This window comes from Rhinopithecus roxellana, chromosome 15, assembly GCF_007565055.1.
Source record: "Rhinopithecus roxellana isolate Shanxi Qingling chromosome 15, ASM756505v1, whole genome shotgun sequence".
In the NCBI taxonomy this organism is placed as follows: Eukaryota; Metazoa; Chordata; class Mammalia; order Primates; family Cercopithecidae; genus Rhinopithecus; species Rhinopithecus roxellana.
This window is the reverse complement of record NC_044563.1, coordinates 111,671,514-111,693,592: the sequence shown is the minus strand read 5'-3', so window position 1 is coordinate 111,693,592 and position 22,079 is coordinate 111,671,514. Positions and strand designations below refer to the sequence as shown.

Sequence of the window (22,079 nt, the reverse complement as noted above, 5' to 3'; positions counted from 1 at the left end):
TTTTGAGATGGAGTCTCACTCTGTCACCCAGACTGGAGTGCAGCGGCACAATTTTGGCTCACTGCAACCTCCACCTCCGGGTTCAAGCCATTCTCCTGCCTCAGCCTCCCGAGTAGCTGGGATTACAAGTGCCCACCACCACCCCTGGCTAATTTTTTTGTATTTTTAGTAGAGACTGGGTTTCACTATGTTGGCCAGGCTGGTCTCGAACTCCTGACCTCGTGATCCACCCACCTCGGCCTCCCAAAGTGCTGGGATTACAGGTGTGAGCCACCGCTCATGGCCTCTACTCTTAATTTCTACCAAATAAATGGATTATCTCTCTGTGCTGAGCTTCCTGGAGGTGGGGGACAGGTGACACAAGCACCCCTGTAACCTCCACCACTGGGACTACACTGGGTCAGACCTGAACCCAGTACAGCACTGGGTCTTACCCAAGGCCTGCTATAGCCACTATCTGACTACGACTCAAGGCCCTAGGGATCTACAATCACCAGGTGGCAAAACCAGCCAGTCTTGTATCCTTCTTTTCAGGGAAGTGAGTGTCCCTGAGCTCTAGGCAGGTTCATGCCATCCAGGAGCCAGGGCCGAGTCAGAAACCTGAGGAATCCACCTGGTGCTCTATTCCACTGTGGCTAAGCTGGCACCAAAACCACAAGACAAGATTCTTCTCACTCTTCCCTCACCTTTCCCAAGGCAGAGGAATCTTTCCCCATGGTCACCACCACCACAGCCAATGGGGAGTATTGACAGGGTACCACTGATGTTCACCAAGTCTAGGCCAGGACTCACCCTTCAGGACAGTGGGCTCCCCTCTGTCCCAGGGTAGGTCCAGAGATGCTGTCCATGAGCCAAAGCCTGGAATCAGGAACCCCTAGAGCCCACTTGGTGCTCTTCCCCACTGTGGCCAAGCTGGTACCTAAGCTGCAAGACAAAGTTCCCTTTATTCTTCCCCCTCCTTTTCTCAAGTGGAAGGGGTATCTCCTCATAGCCACCACAGCTGTGAATATGCTGGGTCACACCTGAAGCCTGCATGTCTGAATCTAACTCAAGGCCCATAGCATGTACTACTTGGTTATTGCTACTGATTATTCAGTGCCCAAGGGCTCTTAAGTCAGCAGGTAGTGAATCCTGCCAGAACTGAATCCTTCCCTTCAAGGCAGCAGATTTCCTGTCTAATCCAGGGTGTGTCTAGAAATGTTGTCTGGGAGTTAGGGCCTGGAATGGGAGCCTGATGATTCTGCCCAGTGCCCTATCCTACTGTGGCTTAGCTGGTATCCAAGTTACAAAATAAAATCCTCTTACCTCTTCCCTCTTCTCTCTTCAAGCAGGAAGGAGTCTCTTTGGGAGCTGTACCCTGCACTGCCTGGGGTTGAGGGAGGGGTGACGTAAGCACTCCCTTTCCCACCCCGACTGGTGTGTCACTGGGTCGCATGCCCTCTCCACTGGCTCCGAGACCAGTCCAAGTCCACTGGCTCTGAGACCAGTACAACACTAGTACTTGCCTAGGAAGTATAGTCCTTGTGGCCTAGATTGGCATTATTTGGAACCCCCCCAGCGGCAAGCCTTGCTGAAACTCAAGTTCAAACCACTGGGATGGGCGATTCGCCTCTGGCGAGGGCTGGTCTGAATGCACTCTCCATGGGCACCGGCTAAGTTCTGCCTGGTGTTGGGAGCACTGAGTTCCCACAATTCCTGCACTTTCCTTTAACCACACAGATTTTCTCCACATCATGTGGCCACTGCAGGGGCTGGGGGAGAGGTGGAGTTGGAGATTCAAGACTGTCTTTCCTACTCTCTTCAGTACCTCTTTCAGCAATATGAAGCTAAAACCAAGTACTATGACCACTCACTTGATTTTTGGTCCTCATGAAGGTGCTTTTTTGTGTAGATAGTTGTCAAATTTGGTGTTCCTGCAGGGAGGACAATTGGTAGAATCTTCTATTTGGCCATCTTGCCCCCACCCTCAAAACTTAGTAATTTAAAACAATATTTTATTAGGTCTCACAATTCTGTACAATGATTGGGCTTAGCAAGACAGTTCTGTTTCACATGCTATGGTCATTCTTACAGAAGCATTTATATGGTAGCTTGGCTAGGGCTGGGATGACAGTGACTTCTGCTTACACTCCAGTGTCTTTCCCCATGTAGCTTCTGATCATTAAATAATCTATTTTGAACTTTATGACATAGCTCTGGCTTCCAAGAGGATGTGTTCTAAGAGAAAAAGCCCCAATGTGCGAGTACTTATCAAGCCTCTGCTTAGTAACATGATTGCTAATGTTTCGTTGGCCAAGAAAGTCACATGACCAGGGCTAAGTTAATGTGGGAGTGATCTACTTAAGGACACGAAGTATGGTTCATTGGGAGCCACAAATATAACAGCATCATTTATTTACTGGCTGTTCACAGATATTTAGACTGCTTATAACTTTTCCCATTACAACAATATAGTAAATATCACTGTAGCAAAATATTTGCCCAAGTAAGCTCACACAAAAAATTATCCTAGATAAAAATATAAACTGCTCAGACTTAACATGAAATTTTAAATTCCAATTTAAACAGATAAAACTGAATTTCTATCCATTATCTATATTAATTTACATCAAAAAGGAAAAAATACAGTAGTACTCATTCCTGAAAACTCCAGCCAGTGCTGGAAATTATCGATCTTTTTAGTATTTTTCCAATCTGGGAATCAAAAACTGATTATCTCATTTTTGTTTTAATCTGCATTTATTTTATTAGTAGTAAAGTTAAGCATACTTTTGTACATTTTATGATTACTTGTATTTCTTCATTCTGTTCATTTTTCTGTTGGGTTGTTTTGATTTGGAATATTTTGTAAATAAGATATTGATTTTTTTATTATTTTGCATGTTGCAAATATTTTCTCTCCATCACTTTGTTTTTTAAGAGACTAAGTCTTGCTTGTCACCCATGCTGGACTGCAGTGGTACAATCACAGCTCACTGTAACCCTGAACTCCTGGGATTAAGTGATCCTCCTGCCTCTGCCTCCTGCCCAAGTAGCTAGGACTATGGACACACGCCATCATGTCCAACTAATTAAAAATGTTTCTTGTAGAGAAAGGGTCTCATTATGTTGCCCAGGCTGGTCTCGAACTCCTGGCCTCAAGTGATTGATCCTCCCACCTCAGCCTCCCAAAGTACTGGAATTACACAGGTATGAGCCACTGTGCCTGGCCAGTCATTTTTTTTAAACTTTATGATGGCTATTATCCTGTAAAAGCTAAGAATCTAGCCATCATATCCAGCCATCTTTTCCTTTATGAAGGATAATCTCTATTCCCAAGAATATAAAAATTGTTTCTTATGTTTTCTAGTATTTGTATGGTTTTCTTCTTTGCATTGAGTTTTAGTTTTCTTTTTTTTTTTTTTCTTGAGACAAGCTTTTGCTGTGTCACCCAGGCTGCAGCACAGTGACACAAACACAGCTCACTGCAGCCTTGATCTTCTGGGCCCAAGTGATCCTCCGACCTCAGCCTCCCAAGTAGCTGGGAATACAGGCATGCACCACCACACCCAGCTAAAATTTTGAGATGGAGTCTCACTCTGTAGCCCAGGCTGGAGTGCAGTGACGTGATCTTGGCTCACTGCAACCTCTGCTTCCTGGGTTCAAGTGATTCTCCTGCCTCATCCTCCTGAGTAGCTAGGATTACAAGCACCCACCACCATGCCCAGCTAATTTTTTGTATTTTTAGCAGAGATGGGGTTTCACCATGTTGGCCAGGCTGGTCTCAAACTCCTGACCTCAAGTGATCCGCCCACCTTGGCCTCCGAAAGTGTTAGGATTACAGGTGTGAGCCACCACGCCCGGATCCCAACTAAAATTTCTTAAGTTTTTTGTTGAGATGAGGTCACACCATGTTGCCCAGGTTGTTTTCAAACTCCTGGCTTCAAGTGATCCTCCCACCTTGGCCTACCAAAGGATTACAGGTATAAGACACCAGACCCAGCCCTGGGTTTTATTTTTGTGTATAAGGTATGTATGAATGCTCCAAATACCACTTACTATTGTTCTTTTCACCCATTGAATTGACTTATCTTTTTAATGATTTATTTATTCCTGCAACTATGTCACATTTTAAATTATTACAGCATTTGAACATGGTTTAATATCTGATAGAGCAAGTAGCACTTCATTCTTCTCTTTTGAAAATGTTATTGGCTATCCTCATGTATTGTTCTTACATATATAACTTTAGAATCATCCTACCGAGCTCTAAAAAACACCGCATTAGGTTTTGATTAGCACGTATTAAATTTGGGGATCCTTTGAAGGAAACTCTAGAAATGAAAAAGGTAATCATTGAAATTAAAAACTCTAAGGAAGGTTAGATAGCAGGTAAAAACATCTGAAGAGATAATTAGAAAACAACACAATGAATTACACAGAACTCAGTACAGAGAGGCAAATAGGAAGAAATATAAGAGAGTTAAGAGTCAAAAAGGATAAGATGACATGGGCCAATATGCTGTCTATTGGGGTTTCAAGAAAAAAAATAATAGAGAAAATAAGGAGCAATACTCAAAAAAAAAAAATCACAGCTGAAGTTTTTTGTAACATTCAGGTATCAAAATGAGTCTCTAAGAATACAGATAAATCCACACCTAGACACATTAAAAATAAAGATCATCAATGACAAACAGATCTTAAGAGTGAATAGAAATGATGAATTACCTACAGAGGAAAACTTCTAAATAGCAGCAAAAGAACTCAATAAAATTTCTTTAAAATACTGACAGAACACAAATGTAATCTACAATTTCATGGCAAAATAAAGACATTTTCTGGAAAAAGGAAAGTCTAAAAAGAGTTTACCATTAACAGACTTTTTAGCATTGAATTAGAGGAATGTGAATTAGCTGGACCAGTTTCCAGAGTACACAGAAGATGGCTTCAACTTTTTTTTTCTTTTCTTTTGAGACAGAATCTCACTCTGTCGCCCAGGCTGGAGTATAGTAGTGTGATCTTGGCTCACTACAACCTCTGCCTCCCAGATTTAAGCGATTCTCCTGCCTCAACCTCCCACGTAGCTGGGATTACAGGCACCCGTCACCCCGCCCAGCTAATTTCTGTATTTTCAGTAGAGACGGGATGTTGGCCAGGCTGGACTTGAACTCCTGGCCTTAAGTGATCCACTCATCTCAGCCTCCCAAAGTGCTGGAATTATAGGTGTGAGCCACCGTGCTCGGCCGGCTTCAACATTTTTTATCTGGATAAAAGCTTAGGAAAATAATTAAGACCTTAAATTATCCTTTTAGAGGCCAGGCAACGTGGCTCGCCCGTGTAATCCCAGCACTTTGGGAGGCTGAGGTGGGTGGATCACGAGGTCAGGAGATCAAGACCAGCCTGGCCAACATGGTGAAACCCTGTCTCTACTAAAAATACAAAAATTAGCCAGGCGTGGTGATGCACGCCTGTAATCCCAGCTGCTCAGGAGGCTAAGGCAGGAGAATCGCTTGAACCCGAGAGGCGGAGGTTGCAGTGAGCTGAGATCATGCCACTGCATTCCAGTCTGGGTGACAGAGCAAGATTCCATCTCAAAAATATATATATATATATCCTTTTAAAGGTTATTCACAACATCAAGTCCAAGATAATTTATTACAATTGTATATTTTCTCTCTACCATTTGGGAAGATATAAAGCCTATTTCTATTTATTTAGCAATTACCCTTAACATTTTAATATTCCTACTTAACTGAAGAACATCTGTAGTTGGTTAGTATCTTTATATCTTCTGAATGATACAAGGACCTAAGAATCAGTCCCATCCAGGCTTAACGGTAACTGTGGATCAGTGTTTTAATTCTACCTTTTTATCTTTAAAAACTAAATGTAATTATTCATTTTTAATTGTATCTTAATCTTTTTGCACTCTGTTTTAAATGCTAAATAAAAAGATCTCTTCATAAACTACCAAGGAGAAGTATTAAAAATTTGCAATAAAGATTTGGGAGCCCATGAGACAAAATCAGTATCTCATAAGTAGTTCCTGAATAAGATCTGTTCTTGCTTACTTGTCACACATGCCTGCAAAATGTCTGGTACAAGAATATGCACAGCAATATGAATAGCAACTGTTTTCATAAAAACCAACAACTGGAAACCACTTAGGTATCCATAACTATGTTAATGAAAACAACAAACCTTGGTACGTTTACATTATAGATACTACTCAATGATAAAAACAAACTGACTACAAACACACACGACAAGAATAAATCTCAAAAATACTACACTGAGTAAAAAAAAAAAAAAACCCTACACAAAATAATATATACTGAATGATTCCCCTTATATGAAAATCTAGACCAGAGATATACTAATCTATAGTGAAAAAAAATTAGAACAGGGGCTGCCTCTGGATGAAAATGGGTGAAGAATTTTATTCTACATAAATTTCATATTGAAAAAAATAAACAAATATTAAAATCTAGTTGATAATATACATACTGAAGCATATAATTTCCAACTTATTTGGAAATGAATCCCAAAAATAAGACCAATGACAGACAGATATACTATGAGATCAAGTATAGAATCTGGGTAGTAGGTATATTAGGTTCCTATTACTACTGTAACAAATAACAAACTTAGTGGCTTAAAACAACTCAAATTTATTCTGTTGCAGTTCTGGAGGTCAGAAGTCCAAGGTATCTGCAGGGCTGCATACCTTCTATAGTCTCTGGGGGAGAATCCATTTCCTTGCCTCTTCCAGCTTCCACTTACATATGTTCCTTGGCTCATAGCAATTTCCTCCATCTTCAAAGCTAGCAGCATAACATCTTCCAATCTCTTTCTCTTTGACTATAACCTCTACTTCCACTATCACATCTCTTTCTCAGACTCTGATTCCCCTGTCTCCCTCTTGTAAGAATGCTTATGAGTACTCTGGACCCACTCGAATAATCAAGCATAATCCCTCCATCTCAAAATGCTTAGTTTAATCACACCTACAAAATTCCTTTTGCCATATAAGGTAACATATTCACAGGTTCTTGAAATTAGGACATGAACATGCTTGGGTGCCATATTCTGTCTACCACAATGGGTGGATGGGTGTTCACATAGTTCTTTCAACTATTATGTATTTGAAAATTTCCTAAAATGTTAGGGGGAAAATCTAGGAATGCAGGAAAAGTACTGCCATCAGGGTAAATGTGAAAACCAGTAACTGTCTTTTTCTAATGAAAGTAAGGGATTTTTTCCCCCTTTTTAAGAAGAAAGCTCTCTTTTCAATGAGGAATTTCATTGTTACTATTATGTACTTTTACATTTGATTATTAAAAACATTGTTCCTCTTCATTCAGGGATGGTATCTAGAGGCATTCAAAATGGTCCAGCATTTGATGCATCATCATGGGCTTTCCTACAATACAGCCTCTAACAAAACAAGGTTGTCCCAAACCCGTGGTAATAGAATTGTTTACCTTTACACCAAGAAGGTTGGGAAAGCACCAAAATCTCCATGTGGCATGCCTCAAAGTAGACTTCAAGGAGTTTGTGATGTGAGACCTAAAGTTCTTATGAGGTTGTCTTGAAAAAACATGTCAGCAGAGCCTATGGTGGTTCCATGTGTGCTAATTGTGTTCATGACAGGCTCAAACATGCTTTCTTCATCAAGGAGCAGAAAATCCTTGTGAAAGTGTTGAAGGCACAAGCACAGAGTTTGAAAGCTAAATTTTAAAATAAAGCTTTCTTGGGTAATAAAAGAAAAAGAAGAAAAAAAACACTATTCCTTTTCTCATCTGAAATTTTTCAGAAGCTTTTTAAAGGAAGCATATTTTTTAAGTTGGAAATATAAACAGACCAAAGTATAAAATTTAAAACACAATAAAACAGAATATTGTTTTAAATGGTGACCAGAAGTTTCACTTAGGTGAAACTTTTAAATGGTGACCTAAGTTTCACTTAGGAAAGAACATTTTAAGCTAATTTTAAAAAACAGTTCTTTATAATACTTATCCAAAATACCATTTTTAGCAGAATTGCAACTTAAAACAGGCTTTTATTACACCAATAAGTAACTTTAAATAGGATGAACACCGTGGTATTTAAATTTTCTTATTGTAACAATAAATTTCAATATTTTTAAATCCTAGAACAATATTCATATTATTATATAATAAAAATGTTGTTTCAGCTCTTTTTCTCTCATTTATAGCTTATTTTCAGAAAGTCAGTAAATTATATTGATTCTTCTCTCTGCCTCTTCTGTTCTATCTTCATGGTCATATATACATCCTAGTGAACTCATTTCTATATCATTATTGCAATAGTTTTATGGTTTTTTTCTCTCCAGAATCTTCCAAGTTCCAGTCTATCCTATATAGAGTTAAAATTTAGACCCATAGAAGTCTCAGAAATAAAATGCTTTTTAAGGGGATTTGCACAATATAGATATCCTGCTGAAACCAACATTTTTTACTTTATTTTTGTTTTTTGAGACAGAGTTTTGTCCCATCACCCAGGCTGGAGTGCAGTGGCGTGATCTTGGCTCATTGCAACCTCCACCTCCCAGGTTCAAGCAATTCTTGGGACTCAGCAGCTGGGACTACAAGCATGTGCCACCAAATCCAGCCAATTTTTTGTGTTTTTAATAGAGACAGCATTTCACCATGTTGGCCAGGCTGGTCTCGAACTCCTGGCCTCAAGTGATCCACCTGCCTCGTCTTTTACAATTTTATACTAGACATGTGCTTTAAGAAAAAATCCCAGTTGCCACTTTTTAAAATAAAGATATTTGATTCTTTCAACCCAGAATATTTACTACATACATTTATTTTGTCACTTAATCATATACTGCCTTGTTTCATTATTTAATCATTTCATAGGCATCTGTATAATAACCTTAACAAAAATGTAATCTCCCCAAGAGCGATTCTTTTTCATAAGCCATGTGTCTAAAGAGGATGCTATCTGTGCACTCCCAGGGATTCAATAAATACTAGTTGACTTATCAGGTACTTAATCTGAAAACCCCTCTTTTATTTTGTGCTTTAGTTTCCAAATTCTTATTTCGCATTCCTTGATCATTGACTTAATCTGTCCTATTCTCTTTTACTTCATTAATTGGACTATATATTTTATTTCTAAACAAGAGGGATTTTTGTGTCTTTTTTATTATTTAAAAAACAATAAACTAAACAAAATCAAGTTTTCCTATTTAACAAAAGCATTTTAAAAAGGAGCTTACCCTTCTCATACGCAATTCTTCTAATGCTTCTAGTAAACTTGTTTTGAAATCTAATAGCTGAATAGAAAACAATGTCTCTGAAGAACTTTGAAGAGTAAAGGTAGATGATGACTCAGTATTGAAGTTGTTTTCCATATTAATATTTATTTCCTGTAATGTAAAAAGGTCTTAACTGAAAAAAATAATTTATCTAGGTTTTTCAAGTAAAAGCATAGTTACCATAAAAATATGACAACCTGTATCGCATAATCTGCCAATTTCAGCACTGATTAACAGTGTGTCATCACTCCACTCTAATGTTGACCAAAAAAACACTTAGCAACAATGGTATTATTCTGTTCTCTATGGTTGAAGCCTTTTCTGGCAGCTGAGTACCCTCAAAGGCCAAATTTTCCTCACCAGTCTTCTAAAGGCTGGGTTCGTGACGTTGCAGGCAAGTTGCTTCATGCCAAAGCTGGGATACACATTCTGCTTCCTAAACTTTGCCTTGACATAAAGCTTCTTTGTGAAGATGATGTGAATAGTAATATGAAATCTTCAAACTCAACATAGTTGGAAGATGAAGGCTGGAAAAATTGCCTTTTATTAAAAACCAAGATAGTTAAATACCTTTCTCAACCCAGACAATGCATGAGTCAGGCTGCAAGAAACTTTTCAACTTTTCAATATGAAACAATTATCAATTCACAGGTAGTTGCAAAAGAATGTACAGTGAAGTCCTATACACCATTCACTTAATAACCCCCGCAAATGTTAACATCTTGTATAACAAGAGTACAGTATTAAAAATGTGCATCTGACTTTGGTACAATCCATGGAGCTTATTAGCACTTTACCAGTTATACATGTATTTATTTGTGTGCATGTGTCTGTGTGTATATATGCTTTTGGCAAGTTTATCATATTTATAGCTTCATATAACTATGACCTCAATTTAAGATACAGAACTCTAGCATCAATACAAGCTTCTTCAAGCAGCTTCTTTGTTGTCATACCCACTCTCTTCCCCCATCCTTAACTCCGAGAAAATACTAATCTGTTATCTATCTCCGTAATTTTGTTATTTCAAGAGTGCTCATAAATGGAATCACACATCATGTAACCTATGGCTTTTTTTTAGGTTCATCCAAATTGTTACATGTATCAATAACTCATTCCTTTTTATTGTTTAGTAGTATTTTGTGGTATGGATGTATTATTTACTTAACTACTCACCCACGGAATAACACTTTAGTAGTTTCCAGTTTGTGACTATTATGAATAAAGGTGCTATAAACATTTATGTACACATTTCTCTGTGACCATAATTTTTCATTTCTTAGAGATAAATGCCCAAGAGTAAAATTGTTGGGTTGAGTGAATATTCAGTCCATTTTTAGTTGTAAAGGAAACTGCCACATTATTTTCCAGAGTGGCTGTACCATTTTCCATTCCCACTGGCAATGTGCAAGTAATCCAGTTTCTCCAAATTTCTGCCAGCATTTGGTGTTATCACTATTTTTTTTATTTTAGCCATTCTGATAAGTATTATACTAATAAGCATTCTCCAGAGAAACAGAATAGGATAGGTATGTGTGTATATCCATGTGGGGGGGGGGGGTGTATGTATATATGTGAAAGACTCATATGCACATATATATAGACACAGACCTACACATACACACACAAGCAGAGAGATAGAGAGAGACATTTTAGGGAACTGGCTTACACAATTGTGGGGACTGCCAACTCTGAAATCTTTAGGGTCCACCAGCAGATTAGAGACTCAGGAAAGAGCTGATGTTGTAGCTCAAGTTCAAAAGCAGTCTGGAAGCAGAATTCCCACTTCCTTGGACAACCCTAATCTTTTTCTCTTTTGGCCTTCAACTGATTGGATGAGGCCCACCCACATTATGGAGAGTAATTTGCTTTATTCAAAGTCTGCTGATTTAAATGTTAATCACAGCCATAAAATACCTTCACAACATTATCTAGACTGGTATTTGGCCCAGCATCTGGGTACTATTGCCTAGCCAAGTTGATACATAAAATTAACAGCAGTGCATGTGCATGAAACAAACTTTCTAAAAGGAAAATTTTCATTCCTGAAAATGATGAGGTATGTTATTTGGACCAATCCTCCTATTAAAAACAACTAAAAATTCTAAATAAAACATTTTAAAATCTTCTCAAAAGCATCAAAGACTGAAAAGATAATAAAAAATTATGGAACCAAATTCTAAATTCTAAAAGAGACCAAGAACCAAAAAGTAGACCAAGCACTAACAGCTATCTTTACCCGGTGGGGATTTGACAAATGAGGCAAAATTAAACTATAGCTTTTATGAAGTCTGATTTAAAATGTATAGAATTCAAATTTAGGGCTTACCAAAGTCTAATAAGAGACTCACTACATTAAGCAGAATTCAAAAGAGTTAAACTCTCAGGTAAGGCTGAACCAAAAGTAACCCACCTTCTACAGGAGAGGTGCCTTGGTGCCAAGCAAATAAAGTATAAAGGAAAAGAAAAGGGAGGGAGAGACAAAAGAGAAGAGGAAAAAAGTCTTATCCCAGAAAGTTGTAAACAGTTTAATTTCATATTAATTTTTAAATAAAAGCTGCTTCATAGGATGGTGAAAGAAACCTCAATCTATTAATATAATTTAAAATGCTTCCAGATTGATAATGCCCATAAGAACTCTGCAGATGCAAATGAAAATTTATTCTAGAAGAATAAACTTAGCCAGGTGTGGTGGTGCACCCTGGTAGTCCCAGCTACTGGGGAGGCTGAGGTGGAAGGGTCATTTGAGCCCAGGAGTTTGAGGCTGCAGTGAGCCTTGATCGGGCCACTGCACTCCACCATAGGCGACAGTGTGAGACCCCTTCTCAAAAAAATAAAAGAAAGAAAGAAAAAAGAAAAAGAAAAAGACAAACAAATAGAGACATCTGCAAGATGTCTGAACAGGTACTTCATAAAAGAGGATATCCAAATGGCCAATACACCCAGGAAAAGGTACCTAGCTTCATTAGTAATCAAGGATATGCAAATTAAAATGCCAAGATTCCACAACATACCAGATCAGCCAAAAATTTTAAAGTCTGACATTACCAAGAATTAGTAAAGAAATGAAGCAATAGGAACTCCCAAATACCATCAGTATGTAAACAGGTAAGACCACTTTGGAAAACAGTATTACATTAAAGATATATACCCTTTATCTGTGTAACAAACCTCCCCAAAACATAATAACTTAAAATAACAATGATTTAAATATTTTTTGCTTTATTTAGCTCAGGATTCTGAAGATTGCTAATTTGTGCTGGGCTCAGCTGGATGGTTCCTCTGTTCTCTGCTGGGTTTATTAATGAGTCTGTGATCAGCTGCCTGTCTGAAGAGTCTGTTTCTAGGGATTCGCTGTCCACTGTGGTACAAGGACAACTGGACCACATATCTCTCATATAGTAAGGTAGTCTTGGTTTATTTATATAGTGGCTGGACTGGGTTCCAAGAGGAAGAGCAGAACATTCAAGGCTTTCTGAGACCCAGGTTCAGATATGGAGTAACACTGCTTCTGTCACATTCTATTCATCAAAGCAAATCACAAAACCAGCCAAGATTCAAGAGATGGAGAAATACACTTCATCTTTTGATGTAGGAAGACACAAAATGAACATTTCAAAGAGTGTTACTACAGAGAGGGGAGAAATTGTGGCCATTTAAACAATCCACCAGACATCCCTATGACCCAGCAATTGCTCTCTCCCATATTTATCCTTACTCCCATTTTTATCTGTCAAAATCTTACCCATCCTTCAAGGATCCACTAAAATATCTCTTCCTCCAAGAAGTCATTTTGGTCTCACAAATTAAAGTGGTCCCTTCATATTGCTGAGCAACCATTACAATATGTAACTATTTTATTACACAATACATTTTATATGTGGAATCTTTGTAACATCCCAAAGCCAGTGGCATATATTTTAGATTTTTATTATGGTATCCTTTCACTTCCAGTGCTGATTTCTGTATTAGTTATTGCTGTATAACAAACCACCCAAAACCTAATGGCTTACAGCACTAATTTATTATTTGTCATCATTTTGTGGACTGGCTGAGTTGTTTGTCTGCTGATTTTATGTAGGCTGTTTTATACAAGTTTATTCAGTTGTTAGATTTGCTTAGTTAGGGCTGAATTCAGCTGGAAACGCTAGAACTTATGGGTGTCTTTCTTCACATGGTTTTCACCCCAGACTTCTACATAGCATGGTGATCTCTGGGGGGTATTTTTAAGAGTTCAAAGGCAGAAACTGCAAATCCCCTTGAAGCCTACACTGTAGAGCTCATACAGTGTCAATTCTGCCACATTCTATTAACTAAAGCATTTCATAAAGCTATCCTAGATTCAAAGGGGTGAAGAAATTGATTCCAATTCTAGATGGAAGAAACAAGATCACATTGTAAAGGGGTGTAGATACACAATGGGAAGAATTTGTGCCCATTAAACAATATGTAACAATATATAAATAATTACCAGATAAGAGAGGTTCTTGTGTTTCTAGAACAAAACCAGGATGCTATGAAAAAAATTCCACAATCACAAACAGGGTGGCAGAAAGACTGTTTATGGAAACTGGAAAAGCGATAAAGAAACTGTTATTGGAGTCTGCAAAGACGTCCAGAAATAACTGGACAAAGTATTGTCTGCGGTAACTTGAAAGAGAGAAAATGTACCTAGTCAAATTGTGGACCTGACTTAGGTGACTTCTAGGCAGAATACTGGAAGTGTAAACTGACTTTTTTTTAGCTGAATATTGAAAGTATGGGGAGAGAGATGAAGTCAAAAAGAAATTGTTCAGGTTCATAAGTCAACTTTGGAGGATATACTACACAAAAAGGCCCAAGATGTGCTGGGTTGGAAAATAAAATCGTTTAACATCCAATCAACAAAAGTTTTCACAGAAAGAAATAGCTCAAATAAATATCAAAACACAGGTAAGAATGTTAAGAACATTTTAAGACCATGGAAAAATTCAAGGCAGCCTTACACAAGGATCTCAAGGGCATTATCTTAGAGCATCCTGACATGCCCAAGGTAGGAGAAATCTGTCCTAAAAAGATTGACTTTGGAGAAAAGATTCATAGAAACCCCAGAAAGTTTTGTGTTTGTTTGGTTTCGGTTTTTTAAAAATTGTACTGGCAGCAGCACTGCCAGTTTGGACTAAAAAGGACTGACACAGTTAAAAAGAGGCCTTTGGACCACCAAAGAACAATGGGTAGAAAACAAGACTAAAACAACACTCATTTGCAAACAGAGGCCATGTTTCATGGAAAAGGAAGGGCCTTTCAAGCAGCTAAGCCAAGAATTCAAAGGTATGGCCAAGATGAAAACAATGTACTAGGGGACCACTCCCCGGCTGCGGAATGGAGATCTAATCAAGAAATATCCCATGCCCCTGATAAATTGTGCCCACTTGCATTTCAGAAATGCTATGAACTAGTGACTGCTAAATGCCACTATTCCTCCCCTTTTTGAATGAAAGCATCTACTGTGGTTATCATATCCCTTTCTCACCACTGTGTATTGAATGTGTGAGAGGCAAATACTTTTTTAGTCCATAGATCTCTGGATCAAGAGGAATAATACTTGACAAGCTGCAGCCAAAGAGCATGAACCACATTCAAACCAATGCAGATCAAGTAACGCTGAACTTTGAGCCCAATACTGTTTGGGGTTGAGATTTTTAGAAGTCTTGGGACAAAAGTGAACATGTTTTGCTTGTGTGAGAAATGTAAAAGAAGTAAACTGATAAATTGCTTAATGGTGACAAATCCCTCCCATCATCTCATTTGAAATGTGATAGGGTCAATTCTCCATTCCAGAGATGAAATCTATGTCTCCACTCCCTTGAAACTAGGATTGCCTTACAATTCGTTTTGGTCAGTAGGCCAGAGTCTTTGCTCTTTGAAAATATTGCTATGAACCTGCCATGCCATGTCATGCAAAGAACGAGAAGTTCAGAATCAAAGAGTACATGGAGACAGGAGGCCCAGCCATCCCAAATGTCCCAGCTGGACTAACCCCCACAACAATCTACAAACTCAGGTGCAGTTGCAAGAGAGCCTAGGCAAGACCAGCGGAAAAACAATCCAACAAACTCACAAAATTAGAGGAAATAATAAATCACTGTTATTTTAAACCATTAAATTGGAGGTAATTTGCTATATAGCCACAGACTCAATATTTTTAGTTTAATTTTTTTATTCTGCTTTCTACATTGTCTCTTTTCTCCAAGTTCCTTTTCTCCCATTTGGTTTTCATCTCTTTTGTGGTTTTCTCAAATGTCAGATGATCCTCAGCTGTCTGTTTATATTTATAAGTAATGCATTAGTCAATATCATAAAAAACAAAAGCAGGGGGACTGTTCTAGCTTAAAGGACAACAAAGAGACATGACTACCAAATGCAATGTAGGAACTTTAATTAGATCCCAGATTGAAAAAACGAATAGCTATTGAGGGCATTTGGAGGAAAAATGAGGAAATTCGAATATTGAGTATAGTATATTGAGATAATATTCCTAAATCAATACTAGATTTCTTAGATGGCTATAAAGCAGAACGTACTTGTCCTTGTTTAAGGAGATACAAGTTTCAAGTATCTCAGAGCAAAGTATCATGATGCTTACAACTTTCAACAGATTCGGGAAAGAGAGGTATATAGAGAGATAAAACAAACGTAGCAGATTTTTAGTAACTGATGAAATCTAGGTAAGGTTATAAAGGTGTTAGTTATTCTATTATTTGAACTATTGAAGTTTTAAAATAGAATGACACACTATAATCAAAAAGATAAATAATAACAAGTGTTGACAAAGATGTGAGAAATTGGAACCTTCATAAACTGCTGGTGGGAATATAAAATGGTGCAACCAGAAAACAGCCTAGGTAGTTCCTCAAAAGGTTGACCATAAAGTTACCATATGACTCAGCAATTCCATTTCAATTCCCAAGAGAATACTACATATAAATATTCATAATAGCATTAATCGTAATAACCAAAAAATGGAAACAACTCAAATGCCTACCAACTGGTGAATGGATAAATAAAATGTAGCATATCTATAAAATAGAATGTTAGTCCACAATAAGAAAGGATGAAGTAATGATACATGCAACAACATGGATGAACCTTGAAAATGTTACATTAAATGAAATAAGTCAATCACAAAGGCCACATATTTAATAATTCAACTTATATGAATGTCCAGAATAAGCAAATCCACAGAGACATAAAGTATATCTGTGTTTGCTTAGGTTGCAGGGTTGAAGCGGGATTGCAGAGGAATAGTGAATGACTGCTAATGAGTATGGGGTTTCTTTTTGAGGTGTTAAAATGTTCTCAAATTGATTGTGGTGATGGATTAACAGCTGTGAATATACTAAAAATTATTGAATTGCACACTTTGAATGAGTCAACCATATCGTATGGAAACTACATCTCAATAAAACTATTTTTAAAAAGTGGAATGATACATTAAAAATTGAATGGAACCAGGAGTGGTGGCTCACCCCTGTAATCTCAGAACTTTGGAAGGCTGAGGCAGGAGGATCACTTGAATCCAGGAGTTCAAGACCAGCCTGGGAAATACAGTGAGACCCCCATCTTTTCTCTCTCTCTCTCTCGCTCGCGCTCTCTCTCTCTCTCTCTCTCACACACACACACACACACACACACACACACACACACAAAGTCAGGCATGGTGGCACACATCTCCCGCTACTTGGAAGGCTGAGGTTGGAGAATCACTTGAGCCCAGGAGTTCCAGGTTACAGTGAGCTATGATCGCATTGCTGCCCTCCAGCCTGGGTAACAGAGCAAGACCCTGTCTCAAAAAAAAAAAAAGTGAATAGAAGCACTGAGGGAGGGCTTATTGATTGATAGGTTTCACTACTAGGTGATCAGGTAACAAAACAGATTTTTCATTAGGGGTTCACCTCCGTAATGTCAATATGTAGACATATTTTCTCTCAGGTGTTTCATTTTCCCCAGAAAACTCTCCATTTTCCTGTCCTGAAGTTTAAAGAGAAGAAGGTAGGAAATTTTATCTGGCAGTATGCCTTCTGACAGAAGCATGATAGTAGAAGGTAAGGATTCCATAGTTCAATGAGTAGATTTTTACTTAATTTTCATTTTCAGCCCCATGCTTCATCCCTGTCATCTGCTTTATCTGGTGTACTCCTAACTAGAATTGCCATGGTTCCATTTTTCCAGCACACAAACGCTCATCTTCTGCAGGGAAGGAGACCTGGAAAGGTTCAAGTACTGTATACATATATTTTCAGCAAGTCTTCCTTTTTTATAAAAGTCTTATTCCTTGGGAAAGTCTTATTCCTGCCTCACAAAGTACCTGTTGTTTCCAAGTGCTAAGCAAACTTCTGAACTTTTAAGTCAGTCACAATGCTCCTCTATTTGCTTTCTGACAGATTCTGTTAAATCATCATCTGTTCTCTTTTGTCCCTGTGAGTTAAAACCCTTTTTATGCATTTTAATGAACGTGAGAAAAATAAATGGATGTGGTCAATCTATCATCTTTAAAGTTCTAAAAAGGATTTCAAAACTCACCTCCTATTTAATTATATAAACTCTACCATGCATAGAACAACTTGAACAACATTGGTCCTCAAAAAATACATGATGGCATTTCAGAAAACCATGAAAGAGATGAAAAGCAAATACAAGAAAAGGAACTTGGAGAAAAGAGACAATGTAGACAGCAGAATTTAAAAAAGTAAAACTGAAAACATTGAATCTATGACTGTATAACAAATAATTCTCAACTTAATTATGTAAAACAATTATTTATTATTTCTCATAATTTCATAGAGCAGTTGATTAAAGAAACACTGATTAGCTTCCTAGCATATGTATAGCACAATGCAAGTTTTTCAGGATAGTGTTCACAATCTGGTTGGAGAGACAGACATGGAAGCCAACAGCGTGATAAGCACCAGAACAGAAACATGTACAAAGTACCTATAAAAATACAAATGACAAAGCAATTAATTCTGTCCACAGGAAGGTTTTAAGGAGAGTGTTATGGAAAAAGTGATATATAGCTAGGCCTTAAATATTCTCTGACAAAAAATATGAGGAAAAAATAATATTTTTAAAATTATATTGTTTATATAGTTTATCATTGACATTAAATACATCAATTTACCAATAGAACTGTCTACCAGATGGTACACCAAATATAGATGATTTCTTTGCCACTCAGCTTTAGGAGCCAGTGTTGCCACTTTAGCCACTGTTATATCCCCCAGAGCCTAGCAAAATATTTGGAACACAATAGACACTGAATAAATCTTTCAGTTCAAAAACATATCAAATGTATTCCAGCTTTAAGGCCTACAGGCTTGCTGTTCCTTCTGTCTGGAATGCTCTATATCCATATCTTTACACAGAATTTCCTTCATATTTCTGCAGTCTCAGGTCAAATGTTACTTCTTCAGTAAGCACCACACCTAATCACTCTTTAGCGTATTATCTATCCTGTTTTATTTTCTCCAGAGCACTTACCATTATCCTAAATTATCTTAAATTATGTTGATTATGTGTTAATTTTATGTATTATACCTCCTCCTTTAAAATACTAGTTTTGTGAGGTCAAAATCTCCTCTACTTTGGCCATGCAGTGTCTTCAGCACCTAGGACATGACCAGATATAGCATAATACATGAGATTAAATAAATATTAGTTGAATATTAAATAAATCTATCTCACTTACATAGTTCCTGAGGGTATTTAGTTAGTGACCTCTGCTTCATTCAAAGAGCAACATATTGGGAATCCTTTAATATTAACAAATCTGTTAATAGGTAGCTATGGTTTCCCATGCTTTGACCTTTTTGTATCTCCTTTCTTATTTTATCTCTTAATTTACTTCCAGCTCCAAAGTTCTATCACACAACTGCCATGTGACAGATTTCCAATTCATCTTCAGCAATTTGTAAAGTACTCACTTGCATTTTTTCACATCAAATTTAACAAATCAAAATGTGTACTTTTTCTTCTCTCGCAAATCTTTTTGATTTCATTGTTGTCAGTTGTATCATGTATTCTATTTTAATCTCCAGTGAACATTCACAAAATCTTTGACATCTTTCTCTTTCTCTCTCTCCGCTTCTCCACCTCTTGCTCACTTTCTCTGTCAACCACACTGTCACTTTAACTTTCTCCTTCATCCCCTAAATCTAATCTCTAAATGGACCTGTTTGTTCTTCCTTCTAATTTGCTCTTAGATTCATTCTGCATCACTACTCCTACTGCTGTCAATCTAGTCAGATCCTCATTACCTCAGACATGAATTATAGTCACCTTTTCCTGTTATCCCTTTATTTAATCTTCTGTCCCACTTCAATCTATTGTGCATATTTTCTCCAGAATTATTTTGCAAAACATCACCCAAATCTCATAAATTTCCAAAGTCAAGAGAATTCTTTTCGTATACAAATCAAGCCCAAATTCCTGTGCCTAATATTTCAGGGTTCCTCACTTTCTAGTTTTATCCCCTTTTTCAACTTTAATCTTCTGCCCCCAAAAGACTTCCTCTATTACAGTTTCCTTACTGTCTCCTGCTAATCCGTGTTCATTTTCACCTCTGTATCTAGAATAATTTTTTACTCACTCCACTTATCTATCCATATTTTATGCCCATTTCAAGGTGTCTTTTTTCCAGGAACCCTTCTCTGGCCATTCTAAACCACAATAACCCTTCCATTTTCTAAATTCATGTTGTGTGCTTAAATTCAACACTATAGTTTAACAAGAATTCTCCAGTTCTTTGTATGTTCAATCTGCCTCTCCAATGGGATGTTCCTGAAAGGCAAGAACTGTTTTACTCTCTTTCATTCACTCCCCCAACTCCATGGCATATACATATACGTATATATATGTATATATATACAACCCCTTACCTAACAAAGCAATTTCCCTTATATTTTTCCTTTGATCCTCAGATTGCTTCTCTGGGGTTTATAGAGTATTTCTTCCTACAGAGTATGGTAAAAAAAAAAAAAGAAAAAAAATTCATTGAACTTAAAGTTAGAAGTCTTAGACTTGAGAAAAAACTTGACTACTTTCTCTATGTAACCTTTCTTTTCTTTTCTTTTTTTTTTTTTTTTTTTTTTTTTTTTTTTTTTTTTTTTTTTTTGAGATGGAGTCTTCCTCTGTCACCTAGGCTGGAGTGCAGTGGTGCGATCTCAGCTCACTGCAGCCTCCACCTCCTGTGTTCAAGTGATTCTCCTGCCTCAGCCTCCCAAGTAGCTGGGACATAGGCACACACCACCACACTCAGCTAATTTTTGCATTTTAGTAAAGATGGGGTTTCACCATGTTTGCCAGGCTGGTCTCGAACTCCTGACCTCAACGGATCTGCCCACCTCAGCCTCCCAAAGTGCTGGGATTATAGGTGTGAGCTACCACACCCAGCCATCACTGTGTAACCTTGAAGAAACAAAAAACAGTTTTTCTAAACTTAACAAATGTTAAGTTTAATGCAAAAATACATGCTCATATTTTAAAAGATCAGCACTGTTGAAGGCTTACAACAGATTTTTAGCTGAATTAACAACCCTAATAGGGTAAATTAATAAATAATTCTGAAGAAAATACAGGAAAAATCTACAACTACGTCAGATTTCACTTTCTATACTATTGAGACTCTTTAGAAGTTATTATTATGTATAATAATAATATTTTAAACATTACTAATATTTTATAAGAAAGGTATATTTCTTTGAATAGATCTTATCTATTACTCATATTCCAACATATACAAAAGAGATTTAAGGTGATGATTTAAGAAGTTTGCTACATTTGTATTTGTGATTTTTATTTATAAAGAAGGCTAAATTATTTTCAAACTGTTCCTTCTATTTTCTATGGCAAGTCAATGTCAAAATGTTACTCATTTATCAGAAATACACTTTAAAGTGCATTTGTTATGTGACTTGGTATGTGTTTCTTGCTATATATAGATTATTTGTCTTAAATACTCTACATTCAAAATCATTAGCCAAATATCTTTGGAATCTGGGAATAGCATCTCTTTACGTTGAGAGCAGAAAACCATATTACTTATCTGCTTAATAATAAAAAATGTTAAAACAACAACAAACTAATAACATTTCATATTATTATGAAACAAATAAGTGGTTTTCAAAGTGCAGTTCCTGGACCAACAATATCAGCAACACTTAAGACCTTGTTAGAAATGAACATTCTCAAATCTATCTCAGATCTACTGAGTCAGAAAATGAGGGTAAGGCCCAGCAATCCTGTGTTTTAACAAACTACTAAAGTGTGACAACCACTGAAACACATTAACATGAGCATGGAAATGCTCATTTGGTCACTGGATGTTTTTAAAATATGTACTGGAAATTTAAATTTTGTCTAGAAAAATAGTTTTTTGTTTTCTTGTTTTAGTTTATCAAATGCTGAGTTAAAGAACTAGGCAAAACTGTGAGCACTGTAATCTGGCCTTAACAATGGAACTGAGAAACTTGAGGCCAGTTGTAATCTTTTGTATTAAGAATCAGAGAAGGCCGGGCGTGGTGGCTCCTGCCTGTAATCCCAGCACTTTGGGAGGCCGAGGTGGGCGGATCACCTGAGGTTAGGAGTTCATGACCAGCCTGGCCAACATGGTGAAATCCCATCTCTACTAAAAATACAAAAATTAGCCGGGCATGGTGGCAAGCGCCTGTAATCCCAGCTACTCGGGAGGCTGAGGCAGGAGAATTGCTTGAACTTTGCAGTGCACTGAGATTGCGCCATTGTGCTCTCCACCCTGGGGGACAAGAGTGAGACT

The 22,079-nt window shown here is 37.4% G+C and overlaps 1 protein-coding gene and 1 pseudogene across 1 annotated transcript in view; one reads left to right on the top strand and one right to left on the bottom strand.

Annotated features, from left to right (window-relative positions):
- Window positions 1-9,364, bottom strand: part of CCDC73 (coiled-coil domain containing 73) — a 151,701-nt gene extending 142,337 nt beyond the window's left edge. Inside the window, 1 exon segment of the mRNA XM_030917797.1 lies at window positions 9,230-9,364. Within this exon segment, the coding sequence (XP_030773657.1) occupies window positions 9,230-9,364 (135 nt within the window).
- LOC115893539 lies at window positions 7,368-7,720 on the top strand (annotated as a pseudogene).
- Window positions 9,365-22,079: the final 12,715 nt, after the last annotated feature.